The sequence below is a fragment of the Morone saxatilis genome, unplaced genomic scaffold, assembly GCF_004916995.1.
Source record: "Morone saxatilis isolate NCDOM2014 unplaced genomic scaffold, NCSU_SB_2.0 Contig15, whole genome shotgun sequence".
In the NCBI taxonomy this organism is placed as follows: domain Eukaryota; kingdom Metazoa; phylum Chordata; class Actinopteri; family Moronidae; genus Morone; species Morone saxatilis.
This window is the reverse complement of record NW_023339707.1, coordinates 11,488,866-11,500,083: the sequence shown is the minus strand read 5'-3', so window position 1 is coordinate 11,500,083 and position 11,218 is coordinate 11,488,866. Positions and strand designations below refer to the sequence as shown.

At 42.2% G+C, this 11,218-nt stretch overlaps 1 protein-coding gene across 2 annotated transcripts; it reads left to right on the top strand.

Moving 5' to 3' along the window:
• Nucleotides 1-8,708, top strand: eno1a (enolase 1a, (alpha)). 2 transcript variants are annotated; one of them, XM_035656571.1, is made up of 12 exons: nt 1-144; nt 2,764-2,858; nt 4,703-4,798; nt 5,299-5,357; nt 5,794-5,863; nt 5,983-6,116; nt 6,273-6,495; nt 6,851-7,048; nt 7,479-7,680; nt 7,775-7,883; nt 8,020-8,078; nt 8,200-8,708. In XM_035656571.1, exons 2-12 carry the CDS (start codon nt 2,774-2,776, stop codon nt 8,261-8,263), a joined length of 1,299 nt encoding a protein of 432 aa, XP_035512464.1. In that variant the 5' UTR covers nt 1-144; nt 2,764-2,773; the 3' UTR covers nt 8,264-8,708. The 2 variants fall into 2 exon arrangements, with proteins under 2 accessions (XP_035512464.1, XP_035512463.1); XM_035656570.1 differs by lacking the exon at nt 5,299-5,357 and adding an exon at nt 4,955-5,013 and having other exon boundaries at nt 3-144.
• The last annotated feature ends 2,510 nt before the right edge of the window (nt 8,709-11,218 follow it).

Sequence of the window (11,218 nt, the reverse complement as noted above, 5' to 3'; positions counted from 1 at the left end):
CAGCCAATGGCGTCGCTCCGTCGCCGTTCCTTCCTGGTTCCGTCCACTTATCCTCGAGCCCGAAGCGTCACGAGCGCCTTCTCTGCCTGCCCGCACGAGAGAGAGACAGACAGCACCGTCCTTGCACACAGTTAGGCCGGAAAGGTAACTTTATTTCTGCTTTCTACCTGCACATTATGGGTCGGACAGCGGCTGTGAAGAGTTAAATTACTATTCTCAGACAGCGTGTGTTAATATGAACTTATTTTATCTTTTATAAACGTGTACATGGTGTTCCACATCCTCGACGACAACCTCTATGTCTTGTCCTTGTGTTAGCCGATACCTTCATTGACTATGACCAGATTTTTTTTTTGGTGTTATTTTCTGTAAACGCCAGTGAATCCCTCAGTTGATGTGTGTTTTGTGGCTTGCAGGATGGAGTAGTTTGTAGTCCACACCGTCTATTTATAACGCAGGCCGTCAGCTGGCGAGCTGTCACTGCATTTAGAACTGCAGTGTGTGTGGGGAACAGGGCGTCGGGTTGCAGGGTCCAGCTTCCAGCAGGATTTCGCCGTTTGATGAAGAGCCCCTGTTGGTGTCTTTTCTGTTCAGAGCCTGGAAGGATGTTGATGGCATGTCAGACACTGTCATAGGCTACACATGTTGGCTCAGGAAGTGAGTGAGCTACCAGTTGCTTGCAGCAGACGTGGGGGTGTGTCCACCGGTTGTAGGAAAATTACTGTATGAAGCAAGATTAGTCAGTGAGGGTCAGTCATTTCTCTATCTGACAAACCTCCCAGCAGATATCTGTACTTTTAACAAGTCACCCAGTTAGTAGATTGTAAGTTTTCCACTGCAGTTTTAAAGCTCTTGTTTTTATTAATAGTTATTAAGATGGTTATTAACACACATATTTTTTCATGCTGGCAGACACTAATGTAGCCTAACTGAGGATCAAGCCAAACTATCATCCATACACAGATATCAGGTTTCTATTCTTTATTATTTATTTATCTGTGGCTGCCATTTTGTGCTGCCAGCTTCCCTCTTTGCTCTGCACCTTTGCCATGATAGGGCAGCCAAAAAACATAAAAAGGAATAGAAATTGTTGTGTGTGTACCTCCGTTATAGAAATATAGTTTATATAGTGTCAGGGTTGTGACTAATTATTATTTCCATTATTGATTATTCTGCCGATTACTTTCTCCATGAATCAATGAATCGTTTGGTCCATAAAATGTCAGAAAATAGTGAAATATACTCATCATAATGTCCTGAAGCTGCCTTAAAACAGCTTGTTTGTAAGAGCAACAGTCCAAAACCCAAAGATATTTAGTTTTGATATCAAAAGATGAGCGATCGCAGGAGGATATGCAACCTCACAATGGCTGGAAGTTGGGATATTTTGGCATTTTTGCTTGAAAAAAGATTTATAGTTGTTAGTTAATGGGTTAATTGTTTCATGTATGTTATATATCTTTTGGGCGTATGTTGTTTCTATCACCAGTTCAGTGGGGTGGGTATTTCAGTACATTTTGTACCTTTGGAGTCTACTGTACTGATTACTGTATTAAATATTAACATGTTTTTCTATAAAATCTTTTCATTTTAACAAATGAAGCCAAACTTCTTGTGTTATCTAACCACAAACAGCCTTACAAGAACTTCACCTACATAAAACCACATAAACTGTATCTTTCTAAATTTAGGGACAATCTGATCAAATAATAACTAAACAAGATTATAAATCTGACCAGACAGACCGATTGACAGTTTTCAACACTCTGTGCCAAGGGACACATTTGGGTAGGTGTCAAAAAAGTATTGAGGTTCAATACCCGACCCCAGTAAACTGTAAAATATTTCCATTTAGCTAAAGAGCAGGATCTGAACGTGTGTGTGTGTGTGTGTGTGTGTGTGTTTGGGTGATTTTGCCTCTTGGCTGTAGCCATTGGCAAGTTTCCATACATACTTTTAAGGACAGAGGATTTTCCATTGGTTCTGCTGTAGGCGCACTCTAGCTTAGCTTTGCAGACTGTACTCACAGTTCACTCATGCATTCAGAGTGGGTAGATGAGCAAGTCAGTGCATGGACTCGGGGCAAGTTAGATAAAAACAAATGAGAATCAATAGTGCAGCAGGCGTCATGAACCAGACTGACTTAAAGCCTCCTCTGACCTCCACTGCTGGAATTTGGAGAGATAACGAATGCTCCATGAGATTAGACCATTACTCAGGCTTTTAATCCATATCAGTACGCGACGTGGACAATAAGAAGCCAAACATGTGTTGTGCCATGTCATTCACTTATTGTTACTTATGACTATTTTTATCAAGAGTTCTTACTTAACTGTTTGACAGTAGTGCTCTCAACCCAGTTTTGCAAGCCTTTTGCAAGGCTGTTTTGTAATCTGATACATTAAGTAAACTGAATGGATTTTTTTTTTTTTCTTGCTGCATAAGCCACGCCCTCCTGGGACTAATATCTCTGCCACCCCGGCCAGACCACGTCAGTTGGTTCAGGTGGCGCTCTAAGGCTAAGACATAGATTTAATCAGAGAGTCTATTAGATGGTTTATGACTTTGACTCCAAACTCTTGGCTTTAAATTGGATTACATTTTGTCCCGCGTGTCTCATTGAGCGTTCAGGCTTTTGCCCACTCACTGTTTTGACTTGAAGATTTAACACAGTGAGTAACGGTGCAGAGTAACCGCCGTGTGTCTGCTCGGCCTGTGCGACTGCAGCATACTGATCTCTCTTCTGTGTCGTTTCACCTGCAGATCCAGAACCATGTCCATCCTGAAGATTCACGCTCGTGAGATTTTTGACTCCCGTGGAAACCCCACTGTGGAGGTTGACCTGTACACCAAGAAAGGTATCGTATGGCTTGTATGTATGCTTTCATGTCTTGCAGGAGTTTAGAGATTGTGGTCAAGAATGTCCCATCACATCAGCTTACAGACTACCGGTGTGGCCCCTCTGTTGCCCCACGCGGTTGCCAGCTCCGGGCCCAGAGTGGATCAGATCAGATGGTGGTTGTGTGAAAATAGCTCCTGTAATATCACACTGCCTCTACAGCACTCTGTTACTGTAATGGTTCCTGTTTGGGAGCACAGATAGCTCATACAGTAGGTACTTCTAGCAAACCTATGGGGTTAAGAGGAATCCTTGATACTGCATGCAAGGTAGAGCTCTGCAGTACGCTTCTCTCATCTAGTTGTATGCTAGATGACATAATGAAGCTGAGTGCAACACCTCTAAAAGTTGTAAAAGTTTGACACATCTGCGTAAGGTTGAGATCAATTTATCCGATGAACTAATGGGCCCGAGTGCGATTGAAGTTTTTTGGCGAGCTGCTTTTTTCTGAGAGCTAAAACAAAGGAGTAGCTCAACCCGATGAAATGCACTGAGAATGTTAATGAAGCAACCTGAATGAGCATTGACATGGAATGAGTGGAACAGACTACACTGCCTTGAATACGTGGGCTGGAAATGGACTGCTCTGTCTCTGCAGCCCTGTCGTCTTTCCATTAGTTTGGGATGGTTGCTCCGGTTTACTGTAAATAGCACCTTTGATTCTTTTTTTTTGATAAGATTTCCCTTTTAAGTCGGCCAGGCCTGTTATGGCATCATTAACGGCAGAGACCAAAGCGAGCGTGTTGCACCCAGAGCATGCCTGTCATAGTCCCTGTAATGTGTTTTTCTGTGTTATGTAACCAGCTTGGCTCTCGGTCACATTCGTACTAGAAGACCTCCTATGCTCGTTGTTAGAATTATGTCATTTCAGTAACTCTGGTAATCTAGAGAGAGATTTACTCTCACTGTTACTGTCCTCTGCACAAAAATATAGAAATCTATTTCATAATTTGTCATTTGTTGCATTGTCTCCATGAAGACCATCCCAGTAAAGTAAGTATTTGAACTGCTGCAGATTAATATTTTCATTGTATTTGACCAGATAAATGGTTAATAAAGTAGTAGTAGTGATGTAGCACAGCATCTGGGTTTATAGCCTGACTGTTAGGATCATCCAGCTGCAGCCAGGTGATGTCTTGATGCAGATGATTTGTTAAGCCTGAACTCACGGCGGAGACAGCCGCTCTGTCCTCATGTCCTAAGCCTTAAATCCCCTCAGACTCACACCATTCCTGCCGGTCCAGTGAGCAAAATGAATAGATTTTTGCTCATCCTCAATATTTCTCTATACTTGGATGAATCCAAAATGGCCAGCCTCTTATATATGGGCGTGGCTTGGCATCCGTCCACAGATGCACTGCACATGCTCAGTGCGGCAGCCTGTCTTCCCCCCTGTTACATCACAGCCTTCTGCCGCACAGCCGGTCACAACTTCCTCCACACGAGCTTTATTTCTCTCTCTGGACAGAATGACGATGTACATTACTGTGGCAGAAAATGCCTTTAGCTGATTGGATGTCAACCCCGTAGTGCCCTTTTACTGCTGCTGCTCCATGAATACCAAGCAGCCCCCCTGCACTTAATGCTCTATCAGACATGTTTGTGTATGCAGATTCTGTGCTGTAAAAATATCACATAGTCATCATCACATAGTTTAGACACTTTGATTGTCGTGGTAATGGCTGATCTGGTAAAATTACATTGCAACTATTATCAAACAGAAGTCAGTCCTTGGCCCTCTTGTTGGACATGACACAGCACTTCAGGAAATGACAACTGCAAAACGTCCTCTGTGTCTCCAAGGTCTTTTCAGAGCTGCAGTTCCCAGCGGTGCTTCCACAGGAATCTATGAGGCTCTGGAGCTCCGTGACAATGACAAAACACGCTACATGGGCAAAGGTAAGGCGTCTTCATTGATTCCCCCTCTAAACTTGCTGCTTACCTCTATTCTGTCGCCATCTTAAATGTCATTTCAACACAGCTATTCTCTCTGTTGTCTGTCCTCGAGTCTTTCTTCCTCATTTCCGATTCCTCCATCTTTCTTCCTTCTATTAGGAGTCAAAAGAGCAGTTAAATATGTAAATGAATTCTTGGCCCCTGCGTTGTGTAACCAGGTAAATAATGTGTGGACTAACAGGATGACTCTTTTACATGCCGCTGTGCGCATGAAGAATGGGTTTGCCTTTGGAAACTAACCTTGGCAGGCACTAACAGATGTTCACAGATCTAAAAATAAAAAAAAATATTAAAGAGCACAATCATAGATGGCTAAATAATTTCATCAGAAATACGCACTCATCCATACAAGACTGGATGAGGTGCTCTGTGGTCATCTGTCTCGCCTGCTCTGCATGGTCTTCTTCCGTCTGGGTCAGTCATGGTCTGCTTGTCCCTTGCAGGTGTCTCAAAAGCTGTTGAGAATATCAATAAAACAATTGCACCTGCACTGGTTAGCAAGGTAGGACCATTTATTGTTTGACTAATATTACTGTGTGCTAGTATCAAAAGCCTTAAAGTGATTGATCAGTTTCTTGAATTAATTCAACAGAAAGAGGATTTCACAAAAATATTAGTCACGTTGTCAGCAGTACTTACCCTTTTCCAGTAGACTAATGATTTTAAACAAAGTGGTAAGACAATTTAATTTCATACAACTGACATGTTGAGCAGTTTTTGGAGCTATTTTACATTAAGCTCATTGTTTTTTTTACCTTTACCTTTATACAAACGATAAAGGTATTTAAACCGTTGCATTAGCAGAGCTTCAGTGAGATGCTGTGATTATTCTAACGTTACTAGAGTGTGTTCTTCTAAACTAACTAGTTAGAATTAAACCTAGTTGATCTTTTATTTCCACGTGAACAGTATAACGTGTCATGCTCTGTCTAATCCAGGATGTGAGCGTTGTGGATCAGGCCAAGGTTGACAAGCTGATGCTGGACATGGATGGCACAGAAAACAAGTGTAAGATGCTACGTTGTGTATTATAACTCAATATCATTGCTAGAACTTTATCATTTCAGTCATACATAATTGATTTTTGCCTTCAATATATTGAAATGTGTGTGTTTACCCTCCCTCAGCTAAGTTTGGTGCTAATGCCATCCTGGGCGTCTCCCTGGCTGTGTGCAAGGCTGGTGCAGCAGAGAAGGGCGTTCCCCTCTACCGCCACATTGCTGACCTCGCTGGCAACCCTGAAGTCATCCTCCCTGTCCCTGTGAGCATGATAGTGCAATTACCCAAGTCATGTACCACAGGATTGTAATGCTAATGGCACCAACAGTCATGTAGCACTAATGTTTGATCCGAGGAATCATTACATTCAGTTGTGATTTCATTAGGCTGAAAGCGGATCCTGTCTGCCTCCTTTCAGGCTTTCAATGTCATCAACGGCGGCTCCCATGCAGGCAACAAGCTGGCCATGCAGGAGTTCATGATCCTGCCTGTGGGAGCCAGCAGCTTCAAGGAGGCCATGCGTATTGGTGCTGAGGTCTACCACAACCTGAAGAATGTCATCAAGGAGAAATATGGCAAGGATGCCACCAATGTAGGAGATGAGGGAGGCTTTGCCCCCAACATCCTGGAGAACAAGGAAGGTGAGAGGAAGAGACATTTTTTCATATCAAGCCAACGGAGCTGATGTTATTTTAGGAGTTATTTTTTAGGAAAGAGTTGATTATGGAAAGCTGTTACTGTGTTACATTCTTAGACCTCTCGGGGAAGTACTTCACTTATCATGTCACTCTTGGGCTAACATATGGTTTCTAAATTAAGGCTTCAACTCAGTGCTGAGTGCATTGACTGCCTGCCTCTGACTCCTGTGTCAGGTTAAGGTGCTGAGATGGCAAATGCCCCAGTGGAGCAGAGTCTTCAGTGGTGACTCACTTGTGAAAAGTGAATGTTTTTTCTTTTATTAGCAGCATTTACTGTAGTGTGTTGTTTTTGTGTCAGCTCTGGAGCTGCTGAAGAATGCCATAGGCAAGGCCGGCTACACCGACAAGATCGTCATTGGCATGGATGTGGCTGCCTCTGAGTTCTACAAGGGTGGCAAGTACGACCTGGACTTCAAGTCACCTGACGACCCCAGCCGCTACATCTCCCCCGACAAGCTGGCTGACCTCTACAAGAGCTTTGTGAAAGATTACCCCGGTGGGTTTTTAAACACATAACCTCTTCTTTACAGCTCTAAAGCTCTTTTATTATGGAGCTCAATATAGTATAACGAGAAAAAGGCGAAGCATGAAGGACAGACTCGTGGAAGTTATTTGATCTTACATAAACTGATTTGGTAAGCGAATGTAATGGTTTAGTTTACTCTCACTGCTCTCACAAGCAGTCTTTGGCTGCATCAGGCAGCTTTTTTCAGGGAAAAAGCTCTTAAAAACCGACTGTACACTGCTGTTAAACGTAGCAGCTAGCTGGTGAACATAGTTGAGCATTTAGCAGCTTGTTTCTGTTGCCCCCAAGTGGCCAATAAAATCACTTATTGCAGGTTTAAGGTGTCTTTAAGTAATACCCATTGACCGTTGGCTTCTTAAACTGATGTACCATTGCTCTCTCTTCCTTCCTATCTTAACAGTGGTGTCCATTGAGGACCCCTTTGACCAGGATGACTGGGAGGCATGGACCAATTTCACAACCAGCACTAGCATCCAGGTGGTGGGCGATGACCTCACAGTCACCAACCCTAAACGCATCTCCAAGGCTGTGGCCGACAAGGCCTGCAACTGCCTGCTGCTCAAAGTCAACCAGATCGGCTCCGTCACAGAGTCTCTGCAGGCGTGAGTGTCCGCAACAGAGCAGCGTGATCGTCACACTTTATAAGCTGTTATGTGTGTGTGTATGAGCTGACTAACATGTGTCTCTCTGCTTTAGCTGCAAGATGGCCCAGAGCAACGGCTGGGGTGTGATGGTCAGCCATCGCTCCGGAGAGACAGAGGACACCTTCATCGCTGACCTCGTGGTCGGTCTCTGCACTGGACAGGTAAAACCTCAACCAAGAAATTTTGAATTTTGAATTTTTATTTGGAAGTTTATTGGCATGGTGTGTCAGTAATGATGTTGACAGTAGCTTTTACACTACAGATTGGGTCTTACATGTCATTTATTTCTTTTCCCAGATCAAGACAGGTGCACCTTGCCGATCTGAGCGCTTGGCCAAGTACAATCAGCTGCTCAGGTGAGTCCCAAAAAAATTCACATATTTTATTAACGGTATGATTTCACATATAGAATATTTCAGATTTCCTCAGTCTATAAATACATGCATGTTAACAACCTGTGTCATCACTCTCTCCCAGGATCGAAGAGGAGCTCGGCGACAAGGCCCGTTTTGCCGGCCAGAACTTCAGGCACCCCATCTGAGCTGTTCTTGCTCCTTGGGGCCTCTGTGTGTTCATTGCTCATAAATAACCCCCACACATATACGCCACGCTAGGTCGCCTGCCCTGTCCGGAGAGAAGAACGAGAGAACAACGCTGAAATCCAAGGTCCAAGTCTGTGGTCTGTGGCGGGGAGAAGCTACAGTACGTCCTAGTACAACCACAGTTCAGCTCACCCTCAAACTATGCTTAAGCTCCTGAATAGTGTTGGTCCCTTTGTGTTTGTGTAACTGTGTGAGAGATCTTTGTTTCGCTTATTGTGAGTTGTAGTAAATCTTGGTCCTCTATTGAGTATTTGAGCTACTGTAACTTTAGTACGGCTCTGCCTCGAGCAGTGGTAACAGTACTGTATGTGCAATGTGTCGCATCTGACAAGGTCTTGTGTTGCTGTAAGCGTGGGCAGAAATATGTAATAAACAATATAGTTTGAAATGTTTTGTGTTTTCTTTTTCTTCATAAGGTTTGGGGGCTGAGCTTCAAATTATGAGCTCTACTTTAAAATTAGTTTTAATTCCCATATAAATGGGAAAAGTTTTATAATTTAACCAATAACAGAGACCAGTGGGAGAAATTAAAAAGAAAGAGAGAGATCTACCATTGCTTCTTTCAGCTCATAATGATTACTATAAAGGTTATAATCAAATCATGTAGGATTCATAGTTTTTTTTGCAGATAAAGTGAAAGTATTCGCAGTAAAGGGCCTCAGCAACTGCCCCTGACTGTCTGAAGTGTTTGATGTAATCTGAGTGCCACCGAGAGGCAGAAACATGAGCTCTGTGCTCTGGGACGCCATTTCTGTCCCCCTGGGTAAAAGAATCCAGGAGCTCTAAGCAAGCTCTTTTAGTACTGAGCCTTGCCAAGATAAATGAGGGTCTATTCACCAGTTGTATGGTACAGGGGGGGATTGCCAGCTGGGTCTGTGCCACACCAATTCACTTTGTGTGAGCCCTGTCTCAACCTGCCTCTATTGTTTAGCTGTCACCAAGGAGATGTATTACAAATCACTGGTACAAAGAAACTACCAAGCATATATTACAGAATCTATAAACATCCTGTGGCTATCGGCAGCTGCAGATTTCATCAGCAACACGTCGTCTTCACACTTAAATGGACTAACAATTGTGTTTTTACATAAAGTTCAGAACAGTAGGAGTAAATCTGGGTGACTTGTAAAGTGATATTACAGCGTGGATTAAAGCCCAAAATACATGGGATTCTTGGACACTGCAACGCTTAATGTCTTTTCTTTGAGAGCTGCGCCCCCCAGTGGTCAGATACATGCAGTACACTTCCCTGATATGTTCCTTGATGACAAGAGAACAGCCACAGTGACATTGAAAGTGTACTTCATCAAAACTTACAGGCCTTTTTAGTAAATCAACATTAAACTGACACTAAAGACAAATCCTGGAGCTGAAGTTAGGCCTGAACATATCAGATTAATAATAGGTGAAAAATTAAACCATTTAAATTTAATTAAAACGTGCAATTTGGCTTTATTTCCAAACCAAAAATAAAAAACTAGTTGCTCAAGAAGACAAGGATTGTGTGTTTAATTTCAGTGTTGGGCAGTAACTCAATACTAGTAATAATATTACTTTTCCTAGTAACTAGTAGTGTAACTAATTACTAATACATTTCAGTAATAATATTATAGTTACTCCTACAAAAAAATAATCAGTTACAATATTACTTTTGTCACCCTTGATTTGAAATCCAACAATTCAATCACATGCTTGGATTCAGTGAGTTTTGTAATCGTGGAGGAAACTAGTTTGGAAGATGGAAACATTCAGCAGCTGAAAATATTCACATTAATTTAATTTTAACAAACAAAACTGGATTTTAATCATCCTAAGTCTGAATTTTGGGGGGGAACACAAATACCAATCTATAATACCAATTTTGTGGGGAGTAGAAGAAAAGTAATTAAACTAGTATTGTAACTAATTACTCTTAGCATGGAGTAATAAGTAAAGTAATAAAATTACTTTTTAAAAGGGTAATGAGTAATGTGTTACATTTTTTGAGTAACCAGCCCAACACTGTTTTATTGCAATAGAGGTGCAGCTAACATTAACTGCAGCTCAGTTTAATGGAAGAATTAATGAATCGATCAAACATATAACTAATGATAAATCCATGCACGCCTGTCAATAAGTCTCTCACACTGTGTGTCAAGGATTATTCAAACATAAACAGTTTTGTACAAACAAACATGCTGCACCTTCTCCAACAGTGCTGAAAAAAGAGCGACCTTTGATAACTTAATACACACCGCGCATGCGCACTTAAAAAACCCAAATATTTTCAATTTATGCTTCTTTTTCATAAAACTTATTTCATATTCTGTTCATAACAATTGCATTTTTATAACTATTTTACCTCATTTGTGGACCTATATATATAAAACATATTGCTAATCAGTGCTGCAGTTGATCAAATTGTTATTTTATAACTGTGTTATTCTTTAAAATGTTTCAAGGCACTCTTTTATATTCTGTCATAAAACATCGTGATATTTGGTCACATTGTCCCCCTCTACGTGTGTTATCGCTGTACTTACTGTAAAGCTTTTATAATGTGTATTTATGACCCATTCAACCCCGCACTGCAGCCCCCTCACTCTCTCTCTCTCTCTCCCCGCCCGGGCTCAGTGACAGTCCAAATATAGTCTGGCAGTATCACCGCTTCATGAGGATGAAGATAGACCCAGCAGTGTTGTCTCCAGAGCAGACACCCAGAGGACTCCTCCTCGGTGGATGTTCCCAGGTTTGGCCAGTGGGTGACGATATTTTACCGGTTGAACTTTGAGAAGCCCCCCAACTGTTCTCACCCCAAGATGAAGAAGGATGCTGTCATGCTGAGTGCCCCTCACACACACTAGTCTGAGCATTCCGGCAACGATTACTCCCCTCTTTTACCCTCAAGTCCATCT

Coding starts and splice junctions, on each gene's coding strand:
- eno1a (XM_035656571.1), top strand. CDS start 2,774: ATGTCCATCCTGAAGATTCACGCTCGTGAGATTTTTGACTCCCGTGGA. Junction 6,496..6,850: donor CATCCTGGAGAACAAGGAAG/GTGAGAGGAAGA, acceptor TTTTTGTGTCAG/CTCTGGAGCTGCTGAAGAAT. Junction 7,884..8,019: donor TCGGTCTCTGCACTGGACAG/GTAAAACCTCAA, acceptor TTCTTTTCCCAG/ATCAAGACAGGTGCACCTTG.